Source organism: Cygnus atratus, chromosome 25 (assembly GCF_013377495.2).
Source record: "Cygnus atratus isolate AKBS03 ecotype Queensland, Australia chromosome 25, CAtr_DNAZoo_HiC_assembly, whole genome shotgun sequence".
Lineage (NCBI taxonomy): Eukaryota > Metazoa > Chordata > Aves > Anseriformes > Anatidae > Cygnus > Cygnus atratus.
The window spans coordinates 2,236,523-2,262,497 of record NC_066386.1 but is presented as its reverse complement, the minus strand read 5'-3'; the positions used below and the strand labels follow the sequence as shown (position 1 = coordinate 2,262,497).

Below are 25,975 nucleotides of genomic sequence, written 5' to 3'. Positions count from 1 at the left end.
CCTGGAGCCTGTTCCTGCACGGGGGCGCACTGAGTAACGCCACAATAAACCACGATTCTACCCAGAGCGCTTTCAGCTGGAACCTGAGCACCCCTCGGTGCTGAGGCAGCCCCTGCTGCCAGGACAAAACGAGGAGGGGGGGGGATTTTGTTCTTGCCACGACACTAGCTGGCTCGACTGAGGTAAGAGCAACCAGGCTTCGGAGCACTGGCAAAGAGGACCATTAAGAAGCAGCCTGGCTGCAGCAGGCGGGCAGAAATAATTAGGTTTTAAAACAGCAGCAAACGCAAATGACAGCCCTGTTTGTAAGGGCCGGGCTGGGGCTTCCCAGCAGAATAACGCTCGCGTTGACGCCTTCTCAGAACAACGCTCTCACAATACGTTTTCTGTTTCTTCAAGGAAAACATGCTCACAACTGAAACGCTGTAGCCCTTCCCATAAAGCTTTTGGCGTTGGAAAACGTAAGCGCTGCTTTGTTCCCGCTACCTTCACGGCGCTGGAGCAGAGCCGAAAATAACGAGCTGCTCTAATTAAAACGGCCCCCGGCAAGTCACAGAACACGCCGTGCTCAGGATCAGAAGAACCAACCCTACTGTGTGGGGCGCCCTGCGCAGTGTCGCGGACGATGGGCTGTTAGCAGCGGCGTGACAGCCTGCTGCACTGACCGGCGGATCCAGGTGAGAGCTGCGTTCAAGAGGCAGGATTCCGTTTGCTGGAGCTTTACTTCCTCCGCTGCTGCTTTGGAGCGCTACTGCCAACGACGTGCTTCAGCACCGCGTGTGAAAATTCTGAGATGCTTTGTGAAGTAATGCCCGTGACGCAGTTCAAATGCTCCACAACCTTAAAAAAAAAAAAAGAAAGATACTTATTTACAGTGCTTAAGGGAGGTTAGTTTACAGAGCTACCTCTTAACACCCCCCAAATCTAACAAGAATAGCAGGGCCCCACAAAGCCCAAGACTAGTGTCTTTGCCAAAAGCTGAAACCTCTCGGTAAGCCAGAAGGAGAGGGTTTATTTTTTTTTTTTAATGAATTGCTTCTACCAAAGAAGTAAACCGAAAAAAAAAAAAGCTGCTGTAGGTAGCTTGCTGTGTTTGATAGGCTGCTTGTTACAGTATTCAGTAGCAGCTTGGGGAGAAAGCTGTCTTGTGGGATCGCTCCTCCCCTTGTCAATGAAGCTCTGTCTCTCTGGGCTTGTTCTAGCTGTGAAGAAGCTAAAACACGACCAGGACAAGCCGGCGGCAGTGCGAGCGCACGCCTCTCTGCTAACTGCCATGCCATAAGCCTTTCACAAAGGCGTGCACACTTCCAGCCAATAAACTGAAAGGGGTCACCTCCTCCGGGTCACTCCCAGTAGCCTGCCGGTCTCCTGGCTGTGCTAAAACACACAAACAAGCTTCCTTTTTGTTGGTTTTTTTTAATTCCAGGTAGAGCTACTTTGTTTAGAAACGACTGTACCTGCTTCCAGCGCTCGGGGTTTAGTACGAAAACGCTTGTGCTGATGATTCCAACTGCCAAGAGCATGAAATCTTCCTTTACTGCCGAAAACTTGGCTCTGCGCAAGTAAAAGCGTCTCCTGGTATAAAACGATGCTAGGTCTGTAGCTCCAAACCACCCACTTCTGTCACCGCTGCACAGCCTCCGGCCGTGTTAGCTCATAGTCTTCCGGCCCAAATCAAACCGATACTATTAGCGTTCACCAACAGCCCTAAAGCTGGATTTTTCAGTTGAAGTTAAACACTTTCCTGGCTTGCCCCTCAAGCAAACGTGAAGCACGCTGCTCTGCACTGGTACACAAAGATCCATCAACAATGCTGACAGCCCAACACATTACAAAATTTAAAAGCAGGTGCCCCAAAAGTGGAATAACGAGAACCAGGGTACTATTTCTTAGCCTTTTTCTCAGGTTTCAATTTCAAATACTTATTTTAAACGCAAGCCACTTACATCTGCAGTTCACTTGGTGTCGAATTTTCGATGGCGGTCTTCAGTAACGTGTCGTAGATGGCCTCTCTTTTAAGATACAAGAAGTCTAGTAGTTGCACACACATCTGATGCAATGGTTTTGCAGGAAGTAAGCAGCCGTTATGTCCTGGCGTAGAGATCACACGTAATTAGCCATACATTTGGGGTCATTAAGCTGAATGGGGAAGAGGCACTAGTTACTCTAAGCAAGGGATGAAGATTTGTGGTGAGAACTGCCCTTTGTTTCTGAACGCCTTCTCAATCTCAGCCTAATTTCACTCATTCTGAGATTCAGGTTGTCAGAGCTGGCCAAAAAAAAAACGGTTAAGTCTCTATCACTCTTAATAAAATCTTTACCATTCTCTCGTAATAATACTCTTACCTAAAACCTCTAGAAGCAATTCGATGTAAGCCAGAGGAGTTGACACATTGATCTGGAACTGCAGAGTTTCTAAAACAGCAAGCTCCGACTCGAGCAGCTCCTGTTTAGTGTACGAGTATTTTAAGGATTGCAGGAATTTTAAAGCTGTGTCGCTGTTAACTATCTGAAGAGGAAAAAAAAAACACAAGTTATTTTCTATTTCAAGAAAGGCAAGAGGACACCTGTTAAAATATTTTCTTCTTGCTTTACTCCTCCCGTTAAATTTAAGCGTGACCCACTGCAGTCGTAAGACTGCACGTTAACCCAGCTGTCTCCCATGCCTTTTAAGCTGGCATGAGAAATCCAGCTGAGAACTTCTTTCCCTTAGGCTCCTTGTAACCCCGCAAACCTTCCCCAGCCAGGGGTGAGCCCTTTGCAGCTGTACGCTTTCCAACACCCACAGGCTGGGATTTTTAGCGATCTGTACTGGGAACATTTCCCGACAAACTTTTACATGAGGAAGGACAATTAACCTGCCCTAAATGCCAGTAATTTAGGGCCTCATTTTGCTATCCTTTGCATTTCATTATCACTACTGATTTTCAGGAAGAAAATCTATTCTTTACAGAGGTTAGATAATTTATTACAGTACTGAAAATGCTACTGGCAAAAGTTTAGACAGCTTACGTTATAGTGCAAGGAAAGTTTGCTTGCAAGCTGAATGCACGACACCAGTCGCAGGACAAACGTGGCATACATCTGTTCTTTCAGAGAGCTCCGACTGCTGCCTTCTTTGGTACTTTCCATGTTCTCACTGGGGGACTTGCAGATTTGCTCTACTTGCTTGATCATAAACCTATGAAAAACACTTTTTTGCTAAGAAAAAAGAAGGAAAGCAATTCTGCAGGTACACAGGAAATAACTATAGCTATTGACTCGAGTGAAGTAAAAAGACGAAGCTCTAGACACATAAGAAAATTATTCTACATTGTTTGAATGACTGACAAAGAGCAGGGCTGGTATAGCCACATTGGAGATGAGAAGCGTGCTTCATTATCGAGGTGTTTATTACCTTTCAAGTAACTCTACTGCTTGATACCTTGCTGAATGGTCCAAGTGCCATTTCTCAGCCAAAAGGAATACAAATTCTGAAGAAAAAACAAAACGCAATGAACGAGTGTCACTGGATTCAGCCAGGAGCAGCTCATCGGGCAGCAGGCAGCTGCTTCAGCCGGGAGGGGCCTCACCCACGGTCCGGCTCTCCTTGCAGCAGCCGGCCTGGCCGGGCAGCTCGCTGAGGTACCGCTCATTTTCCGTGGCCAAGCGGATCAGCGCTGCCTCCATCACTTCGGGGGCCACCCCGCCGAAGAGGGGCTCCGAGCTGTAAAACCTGGGCACCGCCTGCGCCCGGCCCCCCATCCTGGCCATTCACCCCCGAAACCTTCCTTTGGGAATTCCGAGAACTAATGAATTGGGTAATTCCCAGCGTTAATTACTTCGGTCACTCCGGGCAGTAATTATGTGGAAAATTCCCTTCATTATGGACAGCGGCGGACACCCGAGGGGGGGTGGCGAGGCCACCGGCCACAAGGGTCCGCCTGGGGGTAGGGAGGCTTCACCCACAGCCTCCGAGGGGCGGCGGGGGCGGGAGACCGGGGGAAGCCGCGGGGCCAGGCCCGGGGCTCCCGGGGTCGGCGGCGACGCCTCCGAGGCCCTCAGGACCCCACCTCAGCGCCCGCCGAGCCCAGCCCCTGCCAATCACCGCCGCCCCCACCAATCACCTCGCGCCTCTCCCACCCTCACCCAGCCGCGTGCCGCGCCGCAGCCAATCACTCGACGCCTCCTCTCAGAGAGCCGCCGGCCTGGTCCCTCCCCTCCCTTCCGATTGGCTCCCTCCCCCCCCCCCGCGGCGGAGGCGGTGGCTGTGGCGGAAGCGGCGGCGGGGCAAGATGGCGGCGCCCAGGGAGGCGGGCGGGGAGGCGGCGGTGGCGCAGCGCATCGACCCGGCGCGGGAGCCGGGGCTGAGCCCGGAGCAGCGCCGCTTCATGGCGCAGGTGGAGCTCGCCCAGCGCCAGCGAGCCCTGCAGAGGCGGCTCCGAGGCCGCAACGTGCTGCTGGCGCTGGGCATCGGCGCCGTGACGGCGGGGATCTGTATCCTGCGGGCCGGGAGGGGAGCGGGGGGGGCCTGGGGGAGACCGGGGGGGGGCTCCCGGTGCGCTCCCGGTGTGCTCCTTAACGCCCCCCCCCCCCGCAGACGGCTACACCTTCTACTCGGTGTCGCAGGAGCGCTTCCTGGACGAGCTGGAGCTGGAGGCGGAGGCGGCGCGGGCCCGGGCCGTGGAGCGGGAACGGAGCGCGGCCACCTGAGGGCGGCCCGGGCCCGGAGCAGGGCGTGAGGCGGCGGGGGGAGCGGCCCCGGGCCGGGCACGGAGCACACGGGTGGGCCCACCTCGGCCTGCGGGGGCCCCGGGGCTTCCCCTGCGGGCAGGGCGCTGCCCCCACCGGGACCGGGACCGGGCTGGGGGCGCGCTCCGGGCCGGGCGGGGGCTGTGCCGGCCGGCCCTTAACGCAATAAACGCCTCGTGACTGGAGCCCGCCTCGGTGCCTGCCGTTAAATCAGCCGGGATCCAGCTCGGGGGCCCGCCCCCGGCCAGCCGCTGAGGTGATTTTCTGAAAAAGCTGAAAATCTGCTCCTTTTCCTCTTTATTTTTAACTGCCCGACTCGGTTTGCGCTCTGCTCAGCAGCCGACTCCTCCACAGACGCAGCCGGACCCGCCTCGTGTTCAATCCGTATTTACGAAAACGCTTCCCGGACGTCGGTGGGTAACAAAGTGCGCCCGCCGCCCTCCCCCCGCAGCCCCCGGCTCCGTCGTGTTTCGGGCTGGAGGAGGCACGGCCCCGCGCTGCGGCCGGCTCTGGGCTCGGAGCAGCCGAGGAAGGGACGGCGACGCTTTGAGCCGCGGCGGCAGCGAGCGGGACGGCGGGAGGCGAAGCCGTGGGGCTTCTGACCCCGGGACGAGGCCGGAGGACGGCACGGTGGAGTTGGGCAGAGGACGCGGTGTAACAGGGGCACGGAGGAGGCTCGGTTCTGCTCGGGGAGCCGGGACGAAGCGCGGCGGGGCGCAGGGCTGCGAGGGGTGGCAGCGCCCTGCTCCCTCCCACAGCTGGGGGCAGCGGGGAAGGGACAGGGCTGGGACGGGAGCGGACGGGGACGTGTGGGGACGAGCGGAGCGCCGCCAGCCCGGCCCTGGCAGGGCGCAGAAGGCTTGGGGCTGCCCCCCCCGTCCCCGTCCCCCGTTCCCCAAGGCAGGCACCCCGCTGGCTGCTCCCCAGGAGGCGTGGGGGGGCTTCCACCCCCTGCGGGGCAGCAGGCACTTGGTTGAGGTAGTTCACGAAGTCACTCCCGGCCGGCTGGCTACTGCAGGGGAGAGGTGCCGGTGAGCTGGGGGGAGCATCGCGGGGGGGGGAGGGTACGGGCAGCAGGATCAGGCCCCTGCCCCTTACCATGCGGCCGAAATCATCCGCAAAGGTCACCCCCTTGCTCACGCGCTGCTCCTGGGAGCCAGTGCTGCTGCCGCTCAGCGAGTTGCGGCGCATGATTCCTGCGGGGACGGACGGGCCCTGAGCTGGGGCAGCGAGCTGCGCCCCGCGGGGGGGGAAAGGGGGGGGAAGAGGGGCTCAGAACCCCGGGGGCCGCATCCTGCACGGAGCCGGGGGCCGTACCTGGGGGCTGCGCCAGCTCGAGGCGCTGCAGGCTGTTGCGGCGGGACGGGTTGAAGCTGCCCTTGGAGAGGCGGCGCTGGCGGCTGGAGAGCATGGCGGCGGGGGAGACGATGCCCAGCGGGGGCTGCTTCCCCATCCGGAGGTACAGCTCCTCGATCTCCTTCTTCTGGGTGCTCTGCAGCAGCTGCACTTCAGCCAGGTGCCTTGGGGGAGAGAGAGGGAGGGAGCCGAGCCTGGAAAACCCAGCCCCCCACCCCACCCCCCCGGGACGGGGGAACCTCCCGGGGCGCAGCGCCCCGGTGGGCGCAAAGCCCTCGCCGCCGGGCTGCTCACTTCTGGCGCAGGCTCTGCAGCTCCTCCCAGATCTCCTCGTCCTCGCTCTCGGTGTCGTCGCTGCTCACGTAGGACAGGCTGCGGGAGTAGCTCAGCCACACCTGGCTCAGCACCGCCTGCGGAGCACCCTCGGCGCCCTCCTCCCCGGGGCCCTCCCGGTCGCTCTCAGCCGCCGCCGCCGCCGCCGTGCCCTCCCCGGGCAGCGTCTCCTCGGCCTCGGGGTCCTGCACCGCCGGCTCCGGCTCCGAGGAGCTGCTGGTGCTGCTCCCCGTGCCGGGGGCGGCGGGCAGGGGGGAGCCGCTCGCCGCCTGCTCGCTGCCGTGCTGCTCGCCCTCGCTGCTGCCCGGTGCCGGCGAGGCGGTGGCCGCTGGCTCTTTGGACGGTGTCACCTGGAAGCGGCCCAGGATCTGGGGCTTGGCTTCTGCCAGCGGGGGGGGGGAGGGAAGCAGCAGGACTGGGGGTGAGCGGGACGGCAGGGACGGCGCGGTGCCTCCCCCCCCCCTCTCCGTGCGGGCACGGCCCCTTCCCCGCCTCACCTTCGTTGATGGGTGACAGCCGCGCCTTGGGCACGCCGGGCGGCAGCGACTCGGAGACGATGAGCGGGTGGCTGGGCTTGGGGGAGCCGAGCGGCACCTGCGGACACCCCGACACCATCACGGCCCCTTCCTCCGCCCTGCTGCCGCTCCCACCCCTGGGACCCCCTGGGGCGGGAGGGCTCCGCGTCCCAACCCTAAAAGCGCCCCCGGAGCCCCGCACTCACCGCGCCGCCCTCCAGGCTCCCCGGCGTGGACGCGCTCGGCGGCGCCAGGGGGCTCCCCACGGCCTCGCCACCCACGGGTGCTGGAGGAGAGAAGGGCACAGCACCCCCCGCAGCGGGGCCAGCAGCCCCCAGCCCCTCCGGCGCCCCGCTGCGAGCCGGGGGGGGCTTGGCCATGGTGGCGGGGTCGGGGTAGACGAAGCGCGGGGGCCCCAGGACGAGGTTCTGCGGCCGAGGCAGCAGCGGGGGGTAGAGGTGGCCCCCCGAGGTGGCGATGGAGGAGACGGCGGGCAGCAGCGTGTGGGCCACGCTCATCACCGCCAGGGAGAAGGCGTTGGCCAGGGACAGGAGCGGGGGGGTCGGGGACCAGGGCCCGCTGGTCACGGCGGGGCTCGCGGGGCTGCTGGGGACGGGGGACGAGGGGACGGACGGCGGGGACGGGAGGGCCGGAGGGAGGGCAGGGGGGACGGGGGGAGCCCCGGGGGTGCTCGGGGGGGTTTGGGGGAAGAGCGGCGCTGCCGTCAGCCAGGATGGAGCCGTGGAGACCAGCGGCCAGGTCTGCACCGAGCCTGCGGGGGGGAGAGAGAGAGAGAGAGAGAGGGGCGTCAGGGGGAGGGAGCAGCCCCGGCCCCGAGGTGAGAGGCTGGGCAGGATACGGCCGGGACGGACGGACGGACGGACGGACGGACGGACCCCTGCGAGTACCTGCAGGGGAGCCCGGCAGCACCGGCTGCTGCCCGCGGGCCTGGGCTGCCGGCGGCTCCGCGGGGCTGGAGAGGTCGTTCTCCGACAGGGAGCTGCTCAGCGCCGGCAGCACGGGGGACTGCAGCGAGAGGCTGGGGCTGGTGCAGCCCAGGTCTGCGGAACGAGAGGGAGAGACACCCGTGGGGCTCAGCCCCGGCAGGATGCGTTCCCCACCCCCCCCCACCCCCCCCCGGGACCCTCTCTCGGCTCAGCCGGGGGTGCGGGACGGGCGCGCCGCGGGCAGGGGACGTACCGCTGAGCGAGGAGGAGGAGGAGATGGAGCGCGAGAGCTCCTGCAGCTGCAGCTCTGCCTGCTGAGGAAGGAGAGGCTGAGCCCCCGGGACGGGACGGGCTGAGCCAGACCCCGGCTGGTCCCCGTCCTGTCCCCACCGCGAGCAGGGGGCAGCGACCGGAGGCTCTGCCGGGCACGGTGGCCCCCCACAACCCCGGGGTGCGGGCACCGGGGCGCATCCTGCCTAGAGCTGGAGGGGTTCAGTGCCCACAGCGGGCGTCACCAGCGCTGGGCAGCCCCCCCCCCGAGCTGTGCTCGGTGTCTCCAGGGTGCCCAGCAGGGGGTCCCGGGGCTGGGTACTCACGGGCCGGCTGCTGCCACCCTCTGCCTCGGGGCTTTGGGGCAGCTCGGCGGCGCCGCGCCCGTCCTTGCGCAGCAGGGTCTCCACGCGGTGGATGATGTCCCGGATGCGGTGGATGAAGCCGTCCTGCTCCGACTTGAGGATGAACTCGTTGTGGACCTGGAAGGGGCAGCGAGGGGGGGTGCTCAGCGCCCACCGCAGCCGCCGTCCCGTCCCGCCCCCCCCCCCCCACACACACCTCTCCCCAGCCCCATCCTCACCATGACGGCGGCGATTTCCTCGGGGTTGTCCCCGTCCAGGTCGAACTTGAACGTCACCATCTTGTTGTTGTAGGTCTGCAGCTGGCACTCCACCACCCGGTCGTTCTTGTCGGAGATCTGCGGGCGGCAGGGCGAGCTCAGCACCGCCGGCGGCGGCGGGGACGCATCCACCCCGGCACCCCCAACCGCACCCCCCCCCCCCCCCCGCCCCAGGCACTCACGTTGGTGATGCGCAGCCTGGACCGGGCTCGGCGCCGCAGCAGCTTCCCCGCTGCCCGCTTGGCCGGCAGCTTGCTGCTCCGCTCGCCAGCCGACAGCCCCTCGTAGCCGTCGCTCATGCCCGAAGCCACGTCCGAGGCGTAGCTGCGGGAAGCCCCGAGGCATCACCGCGACCGTTCCCGTGGGCAGCCCCCTCTCCCCAGCCCCGGAGCTCGGGGCTCACCTGTCCACGGGGGACGAGAAGCCGCTGGCGGGCGGCAGGCGCTCGGTGGGCAGCTGCACCGCGATGCTCTGCGGGGACAAGAGGCCGTGAGCCAGGGCTGCCGCCGCCGCCGCCGCGATCCCCCAGATCCCCCCTTGGGGGGGGGGGGGAGCTCACCGTGGGGAAGCAGCGCACGGGGCGGGCGGGCGGCGGGCTGGTGGGGGTCCCCGCCGAGGCGCTGCGATGGGACAGGTCCGGGGAGTCGAGGAAGCCGGAGGAGCTCAGGTAGCCGTCCGTTTCGCAGTCGGCTGGGGGCAAGCACGTGAGCGAGCACCCTTCGGAGCCCCTTTGGCTCTTAATCCGCGCTCCCCCCCCCCCCTCCCCCCGCGGGAAATATATTTGGGGTGGGATGCACAAGCGTGGGTGGAGGGGGCACCCCCGCTCGCCTCCCCGTGCCTACATACAGGTGGCCGAGGAGTAGCTGGTGTGCCGGTACACGAAGTGCTGGTCGGCCTCGGGCTCCTCGGGCTCCGGTGGGAAGGCGCTGCCGAAAACGGAGTCCCCGGAGCCGGGAGTGGCCGGGGCAGGCGTGGGGACACCCGGCGGCAGCGGGGACTTGAAATCCTCCAGCAGCTGCAGGACGCCGGGCGCCTGGCCCAGCTCAGCCGGCGGCACCGCGTCCCGCGCGCGCTTCAGCTTCTCCCGCTTGCGCTTGATGGCGACCACGCGGTCCCGCACGGCCTTGGCCACCAGCTTGTAGTCGGCCTCGCAGACGAAGCCCAAAATCACCTGCGCGGGCGCAGAGCTCGTAGCGCTCCTCGGGGAGCCCCACGGCACCCCGTTCCCCCCCCCCCCACCCCGTGCCCCGCAGCACCCACCATCTCCTGGGCCACCTCCTCGGCCACGTCCTTGTAGAGCTCGAAGAGGAACTCGATGGCGTTGTTGTCCTTGTACTTGCCGTGCAGCTTCTTGGTGTCGTCCATGCGCAGCCAGAGCTTGAGGCCGGACTTGACGCCGTCGTCCTCCTCGGCCAGCTCCACGTGCACGCCCGTGTCCTCCTGGAAGAAGGAGTGCTCCAGCAGGTCCTGGATGGTGTACCTGGGGGAAAGGGTGCTCAGCGCGGGGACGCGGGGCAGCCGCTTGCTCCCGGTGGCAGCGAGGGGCAGGGCAAGAGGGGCTGTGCACGGGGGCACCTGCGGGTGCAGGCACCCAAGGCAGGGCTCTGCGGCACCGGGTCCTCTCCCACCTCTCGTCCTTGTCCATGCGGATGCAGCCCTCGATGATCTCCTTCAGCTCAGGCACCTTCACCTTGTAGAAGCTGCTGGGCTTCAGCCCCTGGGGGAGGCAGGCAGCACCCGTCAGCCTCCTCCCGGGCTCGAGCTGCCGCCTGCAGGTTTCCAGGGGCCCCAACAGACAGGACACGGCCCTGCGGGGCCAGACGCCGTTCGGCAGCTGGATCCGGGCCCCCGGGGACTTTGGGCTCCCACCCCGGCAGACAGGAGCCGGCTGAGTCCAGCCAAGGGCAGCCACAGCGCCCGGGGCACGGAGCGGCCGAGCGGCTCCCGTTCCACCCCATTAATGCGCCGGCGGCACGGGGTGAGGCACGCGGGTGTCCCTGCCCTGTGCGGCTCACGGGGCCGTGCACCCGCTCACCTCCCCGCCTGATTTTAGCTTCTTGCACAACCTGCCAAGCCGCGCGTCGCGGGGAGCGGCGAGGTCCGACTGCTCCCATCCCATCGCCGTCTCCCCCCGACACACACACCCCGGGCACCCCCCGCGCTCACCGAGGTGACCTTGCGGTAGATCTGGGCGGCGTTCTGGCACTCCGAGTAGGGGTACTCCGAGGTGGCCATCTCCAGCATGCACATCCCGAAGGCGTACACGTCCACCGCCTCGTCGTACTTCTCCTCGTACATCTCCGGGGCCATGAATTCGGGGGTGCCTGGGGCGCACCGCGGGGCTCAGCATCGCCTCGGGGGGCGCCCGGTGCCACCCGCGTGCCCCCGCAGCCCCCCGCGGGGGTGCTCCCCGTGCCCCCCACCTATCACGCTCTTGGCGAAGGAGGCTCGCTTCAGCGTGGCCAGCCCCAGGTCCCCGATCTTGACGGAGCCCGTGGGGCCGGTGATGAAGATGTTGTCGCACTTGAGGTCGCGGTGGATGATGGGGGGCGAGCGGGTGTGCAGGAAATGCAGCCCCTTGAGGATCTGCCGGCTCCAGCGCTGCAGCACTTTCAGCTTCATCTCCTTGAACCGCTTCAGGTAGCTGCGAGGGGACGCGGGGGCTGGCGGCGGAGCACCCCGAAGGCACCAAGCCCAGCCCCGGGCCCTTCCTCACCCCGACACCGCCCCGTGCCCAACACCAGGCTTCAAAGGGCACCTTAGATGCGGGGAGCCAGGTGGGGTGAGTGGCCGACGCTGTCCTGTGACCCCCCCCGGACTCCCACCCACCCCCATACCACCCTGTCCCCACGCCGAGAGCCCGGGCGGTGGGTGAGGACCGTCCCCTCGCCTCCCCTTCCCCTCCCCGGCGCCCCCCCCGCTCACGTCTTGAGGGTGCCGGACGTCATGAGCTCCGTGACCAGCACGATGCAGATCTGGCCCTTGACGGACGACTTCCAGGAGTCGTAGAAGCGAACGATGTTGGGGTGCTGCAGCCCCTTCAGCATCTCCACCTCCTCGCTGAACCGCTGCCGCTCCGTCTTCGACAGCTTGCGCGTCTGCCGGGAGCCAGGGCGGAGTGAGGGGCGGGGGGGGACACGGGGTTTGGGGCCAGCCCCGGGCTCAGCTCACCCCGATCCCCACATCCCAGCCACGCTCGTGGCTCCTCCACGGAGCCGCTCGGGATGGAGCCACCCTCCCGTACATGGTTTTGGGCAGGGATGGCTGAAATCCCACCACCAAAACGAGCACCGCCAGCCCCAGCCTGCGGCCACCGACGTGCCCCAGGCAGCCCCGATGCCCTCAGCACCCTCCGTTCCCCCCCCCCACGGATGGCTCCTGCCCCCAGCCGAGGCACCGAGCACCTCGGTGGCAGGGAGCCGGGCCGGCCTCAATGAGGCCTTTGTTGGGGAAGGCAGGCGTGGGAGGCTCCAGCCCAGGTTTTTCCATGTTCCTCCTGCTCCAGTTAATTAAAGTGGAAACCGAAGCTGAGCGCTGACACAGGCACCGAGCAGGGCCAAGGCTGCAGGCAGCGGGGAGGGCGCAGACCCCAAAACCCCAGGAAGGGGGGCGCAGGAGGAGCAGGACCCTGCCCCGAGCCCAGGCACCCAGCGGTACCCCCAGGGGAAGGGGCAGAGCTGCACCCCATTGCCACGACCCCAAATCAGCCCGGATCCCAAAGGGGCCGGGTGGGTGCAGAGCCCGGGAGCAGAGCCCGGGGACCCCCCAACAGCACCGGGACGCTGCAGCCCCGTGCGCGGCTCCTTGGCTGGCGGCCGCCGTCCCTCAGCCCCGGCAGCTTTCGTAATATTTTCGTTGCATCACAACCGGCCCCGCGGCCGGGCTGGAGCCGCTCCGTAATCCCCTCTCTTCTTTTACGCACGCTTAGAGACCCGGCTCAGCCCGGAGGAGAATTTGAGCCCTGCTGCAGTGGATGAATGGGAGCTTTCATAGCCAGGGAGGAAAACAGGGCCCAAAGCCCCCGCGGCGCCCAGCCGCACGCCCGGGCCCCCTCCGGCCCTCGGCTGTCCCCCGGGAGCTGTGAGGAGCTCGGGGGCTCGGGGCCAGGCCATGGGGCGATGGGCTCAGGGTACTGATGGGGCTGGAGGGCAGCCACAGCATCTCTCCCAGCCTCAGCGATGGGTGGCACAGAATATGGCCCCCGGGGGGCCTGGAGCGAGGCTGAGGGGAGCCAAGCTCCTTCCCCAAGCCCTCGGAGCTGCTGGGTTCGGCCCCGGCACTGCTCCTGCTGCAAACCCAAAGCGGGAGCCGAGCATCCCGAGGGCTCTGCCCCACCACGGGGCGGCACACGACGCACGGCCAGGGCTGCCAGCAGAGCCACCGTGCCCGGGACGCGGCGTCCTTTCCTGCCAGCCACCTTCCGCGGAAGAAGAGGAGGGTGCCGGGGGGGCGGAATTGCTCCAGCCCCATCCCGCTGAGCCAGGAGCTGGCTGCCGGGGAGCCCGGCAGGGCCAAGTGCAGGAGCTGGGGCCAGCGCCGGAGGGGAGGGATGGAGCAGGAGGCTTGCCGAGCGCGAGGAAACGCCGGCACTGGAGCAAAGCCTGCGGCCCCAACGCCCCCGCCCCACGCTGCCCAGGCACGGGGTCCCCAGAGCGTCCCCCTCTTGGGTCCCGGCAGCAGCAGTCGGGGACAGGCCCCGTGGTGCAAAGCCGCGATTCGCACCCAGAAAGGGGGCGCCCAGGCACCGAGGGGACGTTTCCAGAGAAGCTGGCGCTGGGACAGCACCCAGAGGCCTCCCCTCCGGACACGGCCCCGGCACCCCCGGCTGTGAGGGGGCCCCAAGGGCCTCCCCCCCCTCTCCTTGGCCACACATGAGCACGCCGCCGCTCCGTTCTCAAACCCTCGGGTTCCCTCTCCAAGCAGGCCCCGCTCTCCTTTCCCTGCCCACCATCAGCGCAGGAGCCAGAGCAGAGCTTTGGGGGTCGAACCTGCCCCTTCGGGTTGCGCTCACCCTGCTCCATGGGGCTGGGGGGGGGGAACACAGCGAGGGGTCCCCCCAGGAAAACCACTGGCGGGCAGCGTATTTACGGCTCGATCCCACCCCGGGCCTCTGGTTTCCTCCCTGCTCCCTCCTTCCCCCCAACCCTCAGCACCTATCAACAGAAATAGCCCCAAACCTAAAGCTGGAAAACACAAACAGGTCACGGCGGGGCTGCGGGACGCCCGCGGGAGGCAGACACAGACGGCTCCGTTCAGGGCCGGGGCTCAGCGGGGACGGGGAGGTCCCCAGGGGGGGTCCCACAGGAAGGCAGGGGACAGGCAAAAGGAGTGCCCCCGGATCACCTGGCACCGTGGCAGGGCCAGGAAGGCACCGAGAGGGGGGGATTTGGGGTTGGGAGGCATCACGACAGCCGGACAAGGCTCTCGGGACCGGAACTGCAGGTCAGGGTTGAGGTTAGGTATTCATTTATATTTTAAAGGCAATAAAAGGAGAACTGTGAAAGACATGGGACAAAGCTATTTTTAAAAGGGCAGAACCACAACCATTTTTATTTGCGGTTCCAAATCCTGCATTCGTGTCACAGTGTCTGATTCTTTGCACTGAAAAAAAAAAAAACTTTGAAAAGTCTGCTTATGCGCTCCCAGCCCCTCACGGGACATGGATCTGGGGACAAGAGACACTGGATAAAGAACAGGCTGGGGGAGGGGGAAGGCTGCTTCTAGGCTGCCTTTGCTCCACCTGGGTCATCCCCAGGAGCCCCCCTGGCACGGACACCTGCACGGGGCGCCCATCAGCTGGCACACGGTGCCAAGCAGAGCTTCTGCTGCAGCCCCAGCAGCACCCGTCCCAGCTGCAGGATGGGTGCTGGGGACCACGATCCGGCCCCCGGGTGGGTGCTGGGGACCACGATCTGGCCCCTGTGGACACCGCAGAGTAGGGACACGGGACGTGCAAGGCAACGCAGCCCAGCACGGGACCAAACGGGCACATGGGAGCCAAGCTGCGCCATCAGCTCCGGCAGGATGGCTGCGAGCACAGCGGGGTCGGGGCACACGGGGGACACAGAGGCAGCCGGGCGGGATGCGCCGGGCTCGGCTGAATCACCCAGAGAAAGCTCCGAGCCAGCTGGTGCTCCCAGCGCCGCACGGAGGGACGGGAGGCACGCAGGGGAGCTCAGGGGCATTCGGAGGGAGAATTGGGCGAAGCGAGGGTGGGACCGCGGCGTGCTCTCAGCTGAAGCGGTTGTGCAACCCCGCAAAGCCCGGCTGGAGCCCAAGACCTCACCTTCCTCACCAACAGGCCATGGTTTGAGGCCCTCCAAAACTCATTCACCGTTATCTGAGGATCTCTTCCCGCGTTACTGGGCCGCAGCTACCCGAGAGGCGCAGCCCATGAGGTGGCACCGAGGCTTTAGGAGCAAGACAACAAACTCGCAGGACATGTTTTTCTGTGCAAACAAGGACTTGGACCTTCCAGCTGCAGCGGGCACCCCAGGGTGGCTGGGAGTCTGTCGGAGACTTTGGACTTCGCCAAAGCCGATCCCCAGGGGCACCAAGGAGGGAGCAGGAGCCCCACAGCCGGGCTCTCCCCCTGCAGCCTCCCCTTGGTGGCCAGGATCTCGCCCTTCGAAAGCGAGGAGGGGAGAAGGTGATGCGGGAGCCCTGCCCTCGTCTTCCCAGCGTCCGCATCCCGCTGCAGGGGAGCGGGAGGGCGAAGGGAGCAGAGGGAGAGGAGGTGAGGAAACCGCTATGGGACAGCCACGGGTCCAGGTGCTGCTAACAGAGGGCCCCCGGCAGCGCCGCAGGAACCACTGCAGGTGCCCGCGGGCACCGCTTCAGCCAAGGGCAAGCGGCCGGCGCGCAGCAAGGACGCGCCGTACCCTGAGCCTCACCGCAGCACGTGTCCCTAAGCACGCCGAGGGCTATCGCAGCGAGCCTCTGGGCCAGCTCCAGCACGGGCACGTGCGCAGAGGGCAGCGCGGGAGAGGGCTCCCCTGCCCCGTCTGCCCTTCCAAAGGGCGAGCTGCGAGCAAGCAGGCACCCAAATCACAGCGGGGTGCTCAGTCCCTGCAGCACAGTCCGGATCCGTGCGTCATCCCCCGGAGCAGGAGCTGGCAGCGGGGGTGCTGACACCCCACAAGTGCTTTGTAGCATGGGGAGGGACAAGGTGAAGGGAAAACAGCGTGCAAGCAGCAGGAGGGCCGGTAAGCACGGAGCCTGAGCCCTGCACAGCACCGAGGTGGGCACTGGGGGAGGCCAGCACCCAGCCCTGCTGCTGCAGCCCGGCGGGCGATGGGTGCTGGGGTGGGCTGGGGGGGGCACGGGAGGTCCTGGCTGAGCAGCTCCTGGCTGAGCCCCCTACCCAGGTCTGCGCCGTGCCGTGCCGTGCTGAGCCATGCCATGCCATGCCATGTTATGCCATGCCGTGCCATGTCATGCCGTGTCATGCCGTGCCGTGCTGTGCCACAGGTGCGCAGCCCCCTCCCCGTACCTGCAGCTCGCACCACGCCACCTCCACGGTGGTCTCGGTGTCCAGCCCCTTGTAGACGGTTTTGAAGGAGCCCCGGCCGATCTCGATGTCGAACTTGAGGAACCGGCCGTCGGGGGACGTGGCCACGGCGCGCGTCTCCACCTCCTCGCTCTCCGTCTCCTCCGGTTCCCGGTGCCCGGCGGCTCCCGGGGGCGGCGGCGGCGGCGGCGGCGGCGACCCCCCGGCGGGTGCGGGGTAGCCCAGCAGCTCCAGCTCCACCGAGCTCCGCCGGTTGAAGCGGGACGAGGCGCGGCGGGGGTCGCGCCCCGACGGCCGCCGGCCGCGGTTCCGGTGCGGAGCCCGCCCGGGGGGCCCCGGTTCCGTCCCGGAGCCGCCGCCGCCGCCGCCCGCCCGCTCCGCCTCGGGCTGGGACATGGCTCCGGTGGCGGAGGGCTCCGGCTCGGCCGCCGGCATCGGCCCGGCTCGGCTCGGTTCGGTTCGGTTCGGCCCGGCCGCTCCCGCAGCTCCGCGCCCGGTGCCGCCGCCCCGCAGCCAGGAGCGGTCCCCGAGCCCCGGCCCGGGCCCCGGCACCGGCCCCGGCCCCGGAGCGGCCCCGCCCGGTGGCACCGGCCCCGCCCCGGCCCGGCCCCGCCTCCGCGCGGCCACCGCCCCCCTCGTGTGCGCTGCGCCGGTGGCACCGGCACCGGGCACCCGGACAAGCACCGGGATGGGCACCGGCACCGGGGAGAGCACGGGGGAGAGCGCCGGGATGGGCACCGGGGTGGGCACTGGCACCGGGATGGGCACTGGGGAGAGCACGGGGGAGAGCACTGGGACGGGGACGGCACCGGGACGGGGACGGCACCGGGATGGGCACCAGTACCAGGAAAGGCGCTGGGGAGAGCACTGGGATGGGCACCGGTACCAGGAAAGGCACCAAGGCAAGCACCAGGATGGACACCGCTGCTAGGAAAGGCACTGGGGCGAGCACCGGAGCAAGCACTGGGATGGGCATGACACTGGGATGGGCACTGGGGAAAGCACCAGGATGGGCACTGGTATCGGGAAAGGCACTGGAGAGAGCACCGGGACAGGCACCAGAACCAGGAAAGGCACTGGGTCAAGCACCACTATGGGCACTGGCACCAGGATAGGCATGGGACATGCACCAGGACAGGCACCGGGCACAGGCACCAGCACCAGGCTGAGCCCCGGGACAGGCACCGGGCACCAGCAGCCAGCCCCAGGAGCTCCCTGGGGTCGGTGCCCACCTCTCCCTGCCCCACGCCAGGGCTGGGCTGCGCCCCCCGGCAGCGCCGGGCACGGGCCCCCGCTATCAGCTCCTGCCCCGCTCCTCCCGGGGTTTACTGCTGGGTGAAATCCTGAAATTAGGGTCATGCAAATACCGAGATAGGAACGTGTCTTTCAGCCACGCGCTAGCCGGGGAGCCCGGACAAGAGCTTGTTGTCTCTACAGCTTAAGCGATGAGGTTGTTCTGCCCGGTGAAGCTGTTTACACAAAACACAACGCGATCGAGGCTGGCGTTAATTTCTTTTCCCTAAGGTCGGATTGTTTCTGCTTGACGATACAGGAAACATTAAGGGGAGGATTGAAGCGTTAGCACGGCCGTGTCCTCTGCGCAGATTTACAATGCCAACCTGCGGCACGGCTGCAGCCCCACAAATCCCCCCCGTCCGGGCGGGAGGAGGGAGCTGCATTTAATGAAATGTTGTTTCCGTGAAGCCCTGGGCAGGCCGAGCGTCCAGCGGCTAATCTCCTGCGCGCAGGCAGACCTCTGCTACCTCCACATGACCCTGCTCGTTCAGCCCCCCCGTTCTCCCAAAAAGGGGGCTGGGGAAAGTTTCCCCGGGAAGGGAACCGGGCCAGGTGTCTCGATTTGCTGCAAACTGCTCTTGTGCAGCACGGGCTGGCGAGCTGAGAGCAGGGACTGCGTCCTGACCTACCCTGCACTCCCAACAGCGTGCTCAGGGCATGTTCCTGGGGGAAAAGACACCGGAGGCTGCTCGGGGTGCACAGTCTGGGGTCTGCCTGGTGCCTGCAGCAGAGGCAGAGGCAGCGGCAGAGGCAGCAGCAGCAGCAGAAGCAGCAGCAGAGGCAGAGGCAGCAGTGGCTGCAGCCTCCTGGCCCGCAGCAGCAGGCAGCGACGTCTGCCAGAGCCCAAAGCCAGGAGCGATGGGCTGCTGCTAGGTGCGGTGCTGCGCTGTCCCTGGTGTGGGAGGCTTCTGCCTTGTAAACCCTGGCAGGGACTGACTCAGCGGTGCCAAACAATGCGCTGCGCTCAGCTGCACCCTGCCCAGGATCAGGGCGAAGATGCGCCTGCTCGGCCCCGGCTCCGTCGGCAGCGAGGGGCGTAGCCCTGCAGGCACCTCCAGCCCCGCTCCCCGCCAAGCCGCTGGGACACGTCCGGGGCTGGCGAGGAGCCCGTGCTCTTCGGCGAGGGCTCAGACACGAGGAGCCAGGCTGGGCTCCCCGGTTCATTCCTAGCAGGCTCGTGTCCCGTCACCGAACGTTTTCACCGTGGAAGGAGATGCCTCGGAAGGTCCCGGAGGAGCAGAGAACGGGCGGCCCCAGTGAGGCCCCTGCAGCTGGGTGGAAATTGGGCACGAAGCTCGCCCTGCTCACCGTCCTCCCACACCTCCACGGTGAGCAGCTGGAGGAGTCTCCTCTCCCCAGCCCAGGAGCGCCGCAGACATGACAGGAGCAAGGTGACCCAGCGGAGGGACGCAGGTCCCCTCCCGACCCACCCCCAAGTCACCAAGCTGGAGCCAGGCTTGGGCTGAAATCAGAAAGCTCCAGCCTGCAACGAGCCACCCGTTGCCATTGCTCGGAAAACACACAGAGCTCCCCAGCACGTTATCAGGGTGACATTCCTCCGGGGCTCCCGGTGCCAGCCCTTCGCTTTGAGGAACCGCCAGAGCCAGGCAGCTTTCCCTATTTTTTTGGCTGCCGGGAAGAGAGCAGGAGACTGCGATCGCCCTCCTCGGGATTAGGTCGCTAATCAAAGACCGACTCCAGTGAGCCCTGCCAGAGATCATCAGCTGGAATAGGCCCAAGCACAGCGGAGCTGGCGTATCCACAGAGCTCCTCTGCCCAGGGGGGGCTGCGTGGGAGCTGAGCATCCCCAGCACGGGAGGGCTGGGGAGGAGGAGGAAGGCTCCCCGGTGACAAAGGGGACTTGTCCTGCTTGGCTTCAGCACCCCACATCTGCCGGGAGCCTCAGCCTCCCCTTCCAGTGTGTCCCCATACCCTAAAGCCTGGAAATTTCGGGAGGAGGAGGTATCACTCCAACCTCAGCCGTGACCTTAGCCCCGGCAGATAACTCTGCTGAGGATTTCCTTAGCCCAGAACGACAGAAGCAACCCGCAGACAAATGATCCCAACTCATAAATTTATCAGACCGAAGCAACTCTTGATCCTCAACCAGCTCAAGAAAAACCCCTCCGAGCTCTCTCCCTTCCCATGACCAGCAGAAGCCGAGTGTGCAGGGCCCGATAGCGCCTTATCTTGGCCCCAGCCCCCCGCGCTCCACCTCGCCCCGGCCCATGAGCCCTAATCGGCACGGCCAGGCGGCGGCGGTGACCTCAGAGCCGGAGCTGGGGAACCGCCGCATCCCACGACCCAGCACCATCCAGCGGGGTCCCAGCCTCGTCCCAGCCCCAGGATGCCAAATCTGCCCCACGAGGCTTTTGGCAGCGTTGGTGGCCAAGCTGAGGGCGCTCGGCTGCTCCCCTCTTGGCACGCAGCCCCCATGCCTCGTCCCAGGGCTGCGCCCCCCGCTTCAGCTCCCTCTGCCCTGGTGGATCGCACGCTTTCAAGTCGTTTTATTCTTGGTTGCGTGGAATTGTTTGATTTCTTTCTGCCAAAAAGCACGGAGGGAGCAGGCCTCTGCCTCGTGCCCGCTCCCTCTCCGAACCAGCTTCCCTAACTGCAGCCCTACATTGATCAGAGCAGAACTAACCCCGGGATGGTGCCCCCAGGAGTGTGGGTAGGTTTTGTTTTATTTGCAAACCACCGATGCCAAAGCCCCGTGAGAAGGGCTCAGGTCCCTCTGCGCCAGTGCGGACCCCGACGCCCTGCCCAGGCAGCTCGCAGCTACGACAGGAGAGGCCGAGGGGAAGCTGCCCGAGCCGATTCAGCCCCGCAGGGAAATGAACACAGACCTCCCCTGCCCTTTGCCTCGTTCCGGGAGCGCGCAGGGCCGCAGCGCCACGCACGGGGAGCATGGGGAGGAGCTGCTTTAGGTACGGGGAAGTCGTGGTTGGAGGCTACCCCGCTCCCTGCCTCCTTGCAGGTTAATTAACCTCCTTCCCATCTAGCCAGCACCCCGGGGCTCCCAAACCAGGGGTTTCGAGCATCCCCGGGCAGTGTGAAGCAGACGGGCTCTGATGTCCCAATTCCCTGATTACGGCACTCCACGCCGTAAAGATAAGGAGGCCGGTTTGGGAGGACAATAAAAGGCTTTGTTTTTACCTGCGAGCAGGTGCTTACATCACCACGAGCTCCAGCTCGCCCCTGGAGTGAGATTTGCAGCCAGAAAACCCACACGGAAAACCAGCAGCAGCCCGTCCCCGGAGGGCGGGCTGAGGGGAAGCGCACTCTTCCTCCTCACCTCACTGAGTGAGCGAGGAGGAAGCTGAAAACGAGGCGCGGATCTCTGCCAGGAGGGCCTTGGAAAGCAAAAGGCTTAGTTTTAAGCTTATCTAATGTCACATCAGCCATTTCCTAAGAAGGGAGCAAATTTAATTAAGAACGCAGACCGGCTCAAGGACGGCGAGGTTATGTCCAGCACAGGCAGCTCGGAACACAATGCGAGAGGTCAGCACCACGTACGGGCAGAGGGAGAAATACAAACAGCCCGGGCTTGTCTGCTGCAGACTCATTATCCCGGGTCAAACGCGGATGCAATTAAACGCACAGAACGGCCAGCACAGAAACATCCTGCGGGGGGACAAATCCTGCAGGGGCACAACAGCAGGGAAGGGAACAGCACCGGGAGGGGGAAGGTCAGCGGGGGTGGTGTGAAAAGCAAAAAGGCAGACCCCAGGCACTGAACCAAGCCCCAGGGAGATGCTGGCAGCGCACAGCCCCCGTGCAGAGACTTTCCTGGGTGCATTCTGAGCTGCAAACACGCGGGGAGGGCCCCGGTGCAACCAGCGAGCGCTGGTTTACTACGCTCTGTAGCACAGAGGGACAGGACATGGAGGAACTTTTGCCACCAGCCTCCCAGCGCAGCTCCAGGAGTGACGTGTCTGCAAGCAGACGGGTACAGACCAACACAGAATGAATGGCAATGGGTTCTCACTACAAAAAAAAAGAGGTTTTAAAATTCCCCCAGTCCCACAAACCCAGCCTGGGCTCTGGCATCTCATCTGCAATGCCAATTACCACCGCCAACAACGGGTGCCAACAGCACCGCAGCTGGACCGGAGCCGAGGAGCCCTGCGAGGGGCAGGGAGGGAAGGACGAGCTGCTCAGCGCCAGCTGGAGCGTGCCGGAGGGGCTCTGCGAGATCCTAAAAACGACCTCAGGGGGTTGGATTAAAGGTCACTACAGCGCCCCGCATCCGCCTGCGGTGAGCGCCGAGGCAAAGACCGAGCAAGCGGAGCTCGATCCTTCCCCAGCGGAGCTCCCTGGTCAGTGATTAAGGATTTACCGGGTCAAAGACTGTACCTGGGTCAGCTTCCAACGAGCTGTGCACTTCATTATCAACACCGAGAATCTAGAACTCCATTACAACCTCCACCAGCCTCTCTTGTAGAGCTTACCCCGCCACCTCTGCAACAAACCCATTAGATTTTCGGCGGATCGCATGTGGAAACGAAGGCAAGCGTGGCCCCGAGGACAGGCAGAAGGAGCCCCCGCGGCCCATAGCACGTGGAAAAGACCCGGCACTGCCTGCTTCCACGGCAGGTGGGGCGGCTTTGCAGGCCCCCCCGCCCAGCACGCTCTGTTACGCTCTGTTTGTACAGCACAGCAAGGAGATGCAGCTGAAGGGCAGGGATTCGGTGGCCCCTTGTGTTTTGTTTCGGATGGAAAAATAAAGATAGACCAAAACAGCCAGGCGGCTCTATAAATACATGTCATTTTAATTACTTCAGATTAGCTCCTTGGCACCCGCCCCACCACGCAGCCTGCTTTGCAGCGAGCACGTGCTTCTTCCAGCGAGGTCTTTTACACCGCAGCAGCAGCGCGTCCCGTCTGCCTGCCTTCAGCCCGAGCAGCGGGGACTGCCGAGCCCAGGCACGTGGCTGGAAGGTGGGAGAGGAGCTGCCCTCAGAGGCCAGGGCTGACCAGCCACGGAAGAGCCCATCCCCTGCTCTCCCAGGAGCAGGGAGCAGCCACGGGAGCAGTTCCCTTGTTTCACTTCTGGGTGGTCCCTCTCGGAACCGCTGAGAGCAGCTTTAGCCTCTCAAACACAACAGGGAGGAAAGAAAGACGGAGGATCTCCGAATATTTCTAAAAAAAGTCATGTCTTTGGAAGGCTTCACAGATTCTCCTCGCCCCAAGAAATCCCGAGTATGCAGCTGCTTGCAGACACGGCTTGAAACCAGGCCAGGAGATGAAACCTTCGCAGTAGAAATACTTCAGCAGCCGGAGAGGAGCGGCAGGGAGAGGGCTCCCATCAGAAGAACTTGACGCCTCGGCCATCGTCCAGCGTGATGATTTCAGCCTTGTGCTCTTGCTGCAGGGCTTGCAGGGCACGAAGCAGCATGGCCTCATCCAGGCCGTGGAACTCTAGGGGAAGGACAGCCAGCCCCGTCAGCAAGAAGAAGGAGAAACACACCAGGAAACAAAGAGGCTCAGGACATCTATGGGGCGGTGACAGCAAAGACAGGTGCCTGCAGGGCACCTCTCAGACTCCAGCACCGCACCACTACAGCGAACCCACAAGGCCCCGCTGATCGAGTCATCACCGCGCTGCTGCATCAGCCACAAAGCCTGAAGGTCAGCAGACAGGAGGCAGTGAGCAAGAGCCGTCTCTAAGGCAGCGAAGAAGCTAGGCGTGAAAATTAAATGGCCTGCACCTCACACCAGGCAAAGAGCTGGGCGCTGGGAAGGCTGGGCAGCATGAATCCCAGACGGTGAGAACAGGCAGGTGTTAACGCAACGTGTTAAAAAGCCTTCAGAGCTCTTTTCCCAGTGGTGATCAGCGTGAGCTTGCATAGGGAACTTTAAAATACTCCATCTATGATCTGGCAATCATCTGTTTGTGTATTCAAATGAAGCGTGCCCTGAAAAGCTGCTACAGGACGTGGCATTACCTTCATCTGCAGTATCATCTCCGCTGACCAGCTCATACAGCGTGAATACGGAGTTGGTCAAGCCGTTCTTTGACACCTGGAAACATAAAAGCAGTCGGCAGATCTCGCCTGCACGATTTAACGCCCTCAGCACGATCCCTCGCACACCCCAGCGCAAACGAAATGTAACATGGGCAGCACCCAACGAGCAAAACCACCCTCAGAACGCGCTGGGGCATCGGAAAGGCAAGAAATGACACCCGAGGGTGCTAACACAGCTCAATGCAACAAAGCAAAATGGAAGTAAAAGCAGTGGGAAAGCACGAGGAAGAAGTCACAGCAGTCTTTTACACAAGGCCGTCCGGACAGGGAAGGCCCGCTCTGCGCGCTGGGGCAGCCTCCACCTCCTCACCCACTGGTAGATGAGCTTTCCCCACTCCTCAGGTCTCCTCCACATGATGAGGAAGCTGGTTTTGTTCTTGTCCAACCACTCCAGGTTCCCTGGAATCAACAGGAGAAAGGCGTCGAGGCAGAGCACGGGGCTGGGACAGCAACCACGGCATCACCCCTACAGGTGGCTGGAGGCGCTGCCACCCGCCTCCGTGCTCCAGCTCCGACCCACTCCCCCAAGGGGCCTCCGGGAATACAGAGCTCGGATTTCCCCCGAGACCCCTCCTCGTGCAGCTGGGGACCCGAGGAGCTGCAGAAGGGGTGAGCTGGCCCGGGGGGCTGGCACGGGGAGAGCCCCGGGGCTGCTCCTGCAGCGGGACGGTGCCTGCCCGGTGGGGCAGAGCCCTCACGGTACGGGGAGACCCCACCCCGACGGACAGACAGACAAGACGGACGGACACCCACCGTTTTTGCGGAGCTCCTCCAGCACCACCTGGATGGACTCCAGCGGCAGCTTCCCTGGGAGGGGGGTTAAGGAGGCGCTGACCGAGCTCGGGGGGGAGACGGGTGGGATTTGGGGGTGAGGGTAACTGGGATGGGGGGGGAGGTGGGTTGGGGTAACTGGGACAGGATGGGATGGAAGGTAACCGGGATGGGGGGGGGGTAACTGGGATGGGGGGGTGTAACTGGGATGGGATGGGATGGAGGGTACCTGGGATGGGGGGGGGGGTAACTAGGACAGGATGGGATGGAAGGTAACCGGGATGGGGGGGGGGTAACTGGGATGGAGGGTGTAAACGGGACAGGATGGGATGGAGGAGGACAGGATGGAGGGTAACTGGGATGTGGGGGTGTAACTGGGACAGGACAGGATGGATGGTAACCGGGATGGGGGGGGGGTTGGCAACTGGGATGGGGGGGTGGGGTAACTGAGACATGATGGCATAGAGGGTAACTGGGGGGGGTTGGGGTAGAGGCAACCGGGGCGGGAGGGGACAGGGGGTAACCGGTACAAGGTGGTCAGTGGGGAGAGGGGGGGGGGGAGGACAGCGGGTAACCGGTACGGGGAAGGGGTGGGGGTAAGCGGGGCCGGGGGGGGTCGGTAAGGGGGGGCCGGGGGTAACGGGGGCCGTGCCCAAGGATACGCTGCAGGCGGCGGTTGGCGAACAGCGGGCTGTCCTGGGCCTCCCGCACCGTCATGGCGGGCAGCCGGTGCCGCCGGCTGTAGGCGAGCGCCAGCGCGCACCAGGCCGCCAGCTGCTTCTGCCGCGTCTCGCCGTTGGGCTGCAGCCTGCGGGGCTCCGCTCAGACACCGGCACCGGGCCGCGGCTCTCCCCCCGCACCCGGTTCCGGTCCCGATCCCCCCCCCCCCCCCCCCGCCCGGCCCCGAGGGTCCCGGTCCCTCCCCCCCGCCCTCGGTCCCTGTCCCGGTCCCGGTGCCGGTGCCGGTCGCGACGCTCACGTGAAGAAGGGCGGGAAGCTGTACTGCCACGGCCACGCGAAGCTCATCGCCGCCGCCACCGGAACCGCCGCCGCCGCCGCCGCCGCCGCCGGCTTCCGGCCCGCCCCGCCCCGCCCCGGGAAGCCCCGCCCCGCCCCGGGAAGCCCCGCCCCTCCGGGACCCGCCCCCGCCGCTCTCCGCTTCCCCAGACCCCGCCCCTCCTAGCCCCGCCCACCCCTCGAAGCCCCGCCCATCCCTCTTAGCACCGCCCTCATCGCGAAGCCCCGCCCACCCCGTGAAGCCCCGCCCCTTTCACCCTACCAGGCGAAAAAAGCCCCGCCCCACCCAGCGAGGACACGCCCCTCCTCAGCGAAGCCCCGCCCCGACCACCCATCCACATAAACCCCGCCCTTAGCCCCGCCCGCTCCCGTTAAGCCCCGCCCCCTCGGCACCGAGCTGTGCCCTGCCAGTGCCCGGTGGTTGTGGGAGCGCTGCCCGGGGCATGGCGCTGCCCGGGGGGGGGGGGGGCTCCGTGCTCAGCCTCGTGCTCAGCCCTGTGCCAAGCCCTTCCCCGGGGGCCCCCCCCGGTGCGGTGGAGCCCGGAGCGGGGCCGTGGCCGTGACCCGGTGGCGGGACA

The 25,975-nt window shown here is 65.0% G+C and overlaps 4 protein-coding genes across 5 annotated transcripts; 1 reads left to right on the top strand and 3 right to left on the bottom strand.

Moving 5' to 3' along the window:
• Positions 1-80: 80 nt before the first annotated feature.
• Positions 81-3,762, bottom strand: CNTD1 (cyclin N-terminal domain containing 1). Of its 2 annotated transcripts, none has more exons than XM_035568409.2 (7): positions 3,573-3,762; positions 3,398-3,473; positions 3,013-3,181; positions 2,347-2,509; positions 1,947-2,091; positions 1,458-1,575; positions 81-840 (listed from the first exon to the last, which is right to left on the bottom strand). In XM_035568409.2, exons 1-7 carry the CDS (start codon positions 3,751-3,753, stop codon positions 721-723), a joined length of 972 nt encoding a protein of 323 aa, XP_035424302.2. In that variant the 5' UTR covers positions 3,754-3,762; the 3' UTR covers positions 81-720. The 2 variants fall into 2 exon arrangements, with proteins under 2 accessions (XP_035424302.2, XP_035424303.1); XM_035568410.2 differs by having other exon boundaries at positions 1,458-1,554.
• A 475-nt stretch (positions 3,763-4,237) lies between these two features.
• On the top strand, positions 4,238-4,916 carry LOC118259120 (cytochrome c oxidase assembly factor 3 homolog, mitochondrial). The gene is made up of 2 exons (XM_035568417.2): positions 4,238-4,476; positions 4,580-4,916. The coding sequence occupies exons 1-2, from the start codon at positions 4,275-4,277 to the stop codon at positions 4,690-4,692; spliced, it is 315 nt and encodes a 104-aa protein (XP_035424310.1). The 5' UTR covers positions 4,238-4,274; the 3' UTR covers positions 4,693-4,916.
• Positions 4,917-5,119: 203 nt separating this feature from the next.
• On the bottom strand, positions 5,120-18,959 carry WNK4 (WNK lysine deficient protein kinase 4). Its single transcript, XM_050715436.1, is given in 25 exon segments — positions 5,120-5,489; positions 5,640-5,740; positions 5,830-5,927; positions 6,049-6,251; positions 6,382-6,802; positions 6,918-7,014; positions 7,142-7,707; positions 7,844-7,996; positions 8,136-8,196; positions 8,479-8,634; positions 8,736-8,852; positions 8,957-9,098; positions 9,178-9,245; positions 9,334-9,464; positions 9,621-9,945; positions 10,035-10,254; positions 10,403-10,491; positions 10,941-11,098; positions 11,198-11,418; positions 11,700-11,872; positions 16,267-16,717; positions 16,762-16,805; positions 16,808-16,918; positions 16,999-17,075; positions 18,902-18,959. Coding segments are annotated over 25 exon segments (4,611 nt in total).
• Positions 18,960-22,329: 3,370 nt separating this feature from the next.
• Positions 22,330-25,481, bottom strand: VPS25 (vacuolar protein sorting 25 homolog). The gene is made up of 6 exons (XM_035568456.2): positions 25,360-25,481; positions 25,043-25,188; positions 24,363-24,416; positions 23,920-24,008; positions 23,529-23,604; positions 22,330-23,001 (listed from the first exon to the last, which is right to left on the bottom strand). The coding sequence occupies exons 1-6, from the start codon at positions 25,404-25,406 to the stop codon at positions 22,889-22,891; spliced, it is 525 nt and encodes a 174-aa protein (XP_035424349.1). The 5' UTR covers positions 25,407-25,481; the 3' UTR covers positions 22,330-22,888.
• Positions 25,482-25,975: the final 494 nt, after the last annotated feature.

Bases quoted from the DNA above. Each gene is read 5' to 3' on its own strand.
- CNTD1 (XM_035568409.2), bottom strand. From the start codon at position 3,753: ATGGCCAGGATGGGGGGCCGGGCGCAGGCGGTGCCCAGGTTTTACAGC. The intron at 2,092-2,346 runs GTAAGAGTATTA...TCTCTACGCCAG, and splicing joins ATTGCTTCTAGAGGTTTTAG to GACATAACGGCTGCTTACTT. The intron at 1,576-1,946 runs GTAAGTGGCTTG...GTTTTATACCAG, and splicing joins ACACCAAGTGAACTGCAGAT to GAGACGCTTTTACTTGCGCA.
- LOC118259120 (XM_035568417.2), top strand. From the start codon at position 4,275: ATGGCGGCGCCCAGGGAGGCGGGCGGGGAGGCGGCGGTGGCGCAGCGC. The intron at 4,477-4,579 runs GTATCCTGCGGG...CCCCCCCCGCAG, and splicing joins CGCCGTGACGGCGGGGATCT to ACGGCTACACCTTCTACTCG.
- VPS25 (XM_035568456.2), bottom strand. From the start codon at position 25,406: ATGAGCTTCGCGTGGCCGTGGCAGTACAGCTTCCCGCCCTTCTTCAC. The intron at 24,417-25,042 runs GTATCCTTGGGC...CCCCCCTCCCAG, and splicing joins CGCCAACCGCCGCCTGCAGC to GGAAGCTGCCGCTGGAGTCC. The intron at 24,009-24,362 runs GTGGGTGTCCGT...TGTTGATTCCAG, and splicing joins GGAGGAGCTCCGCAAAAACG to GGAACCTGGAGTGGTTGGAC.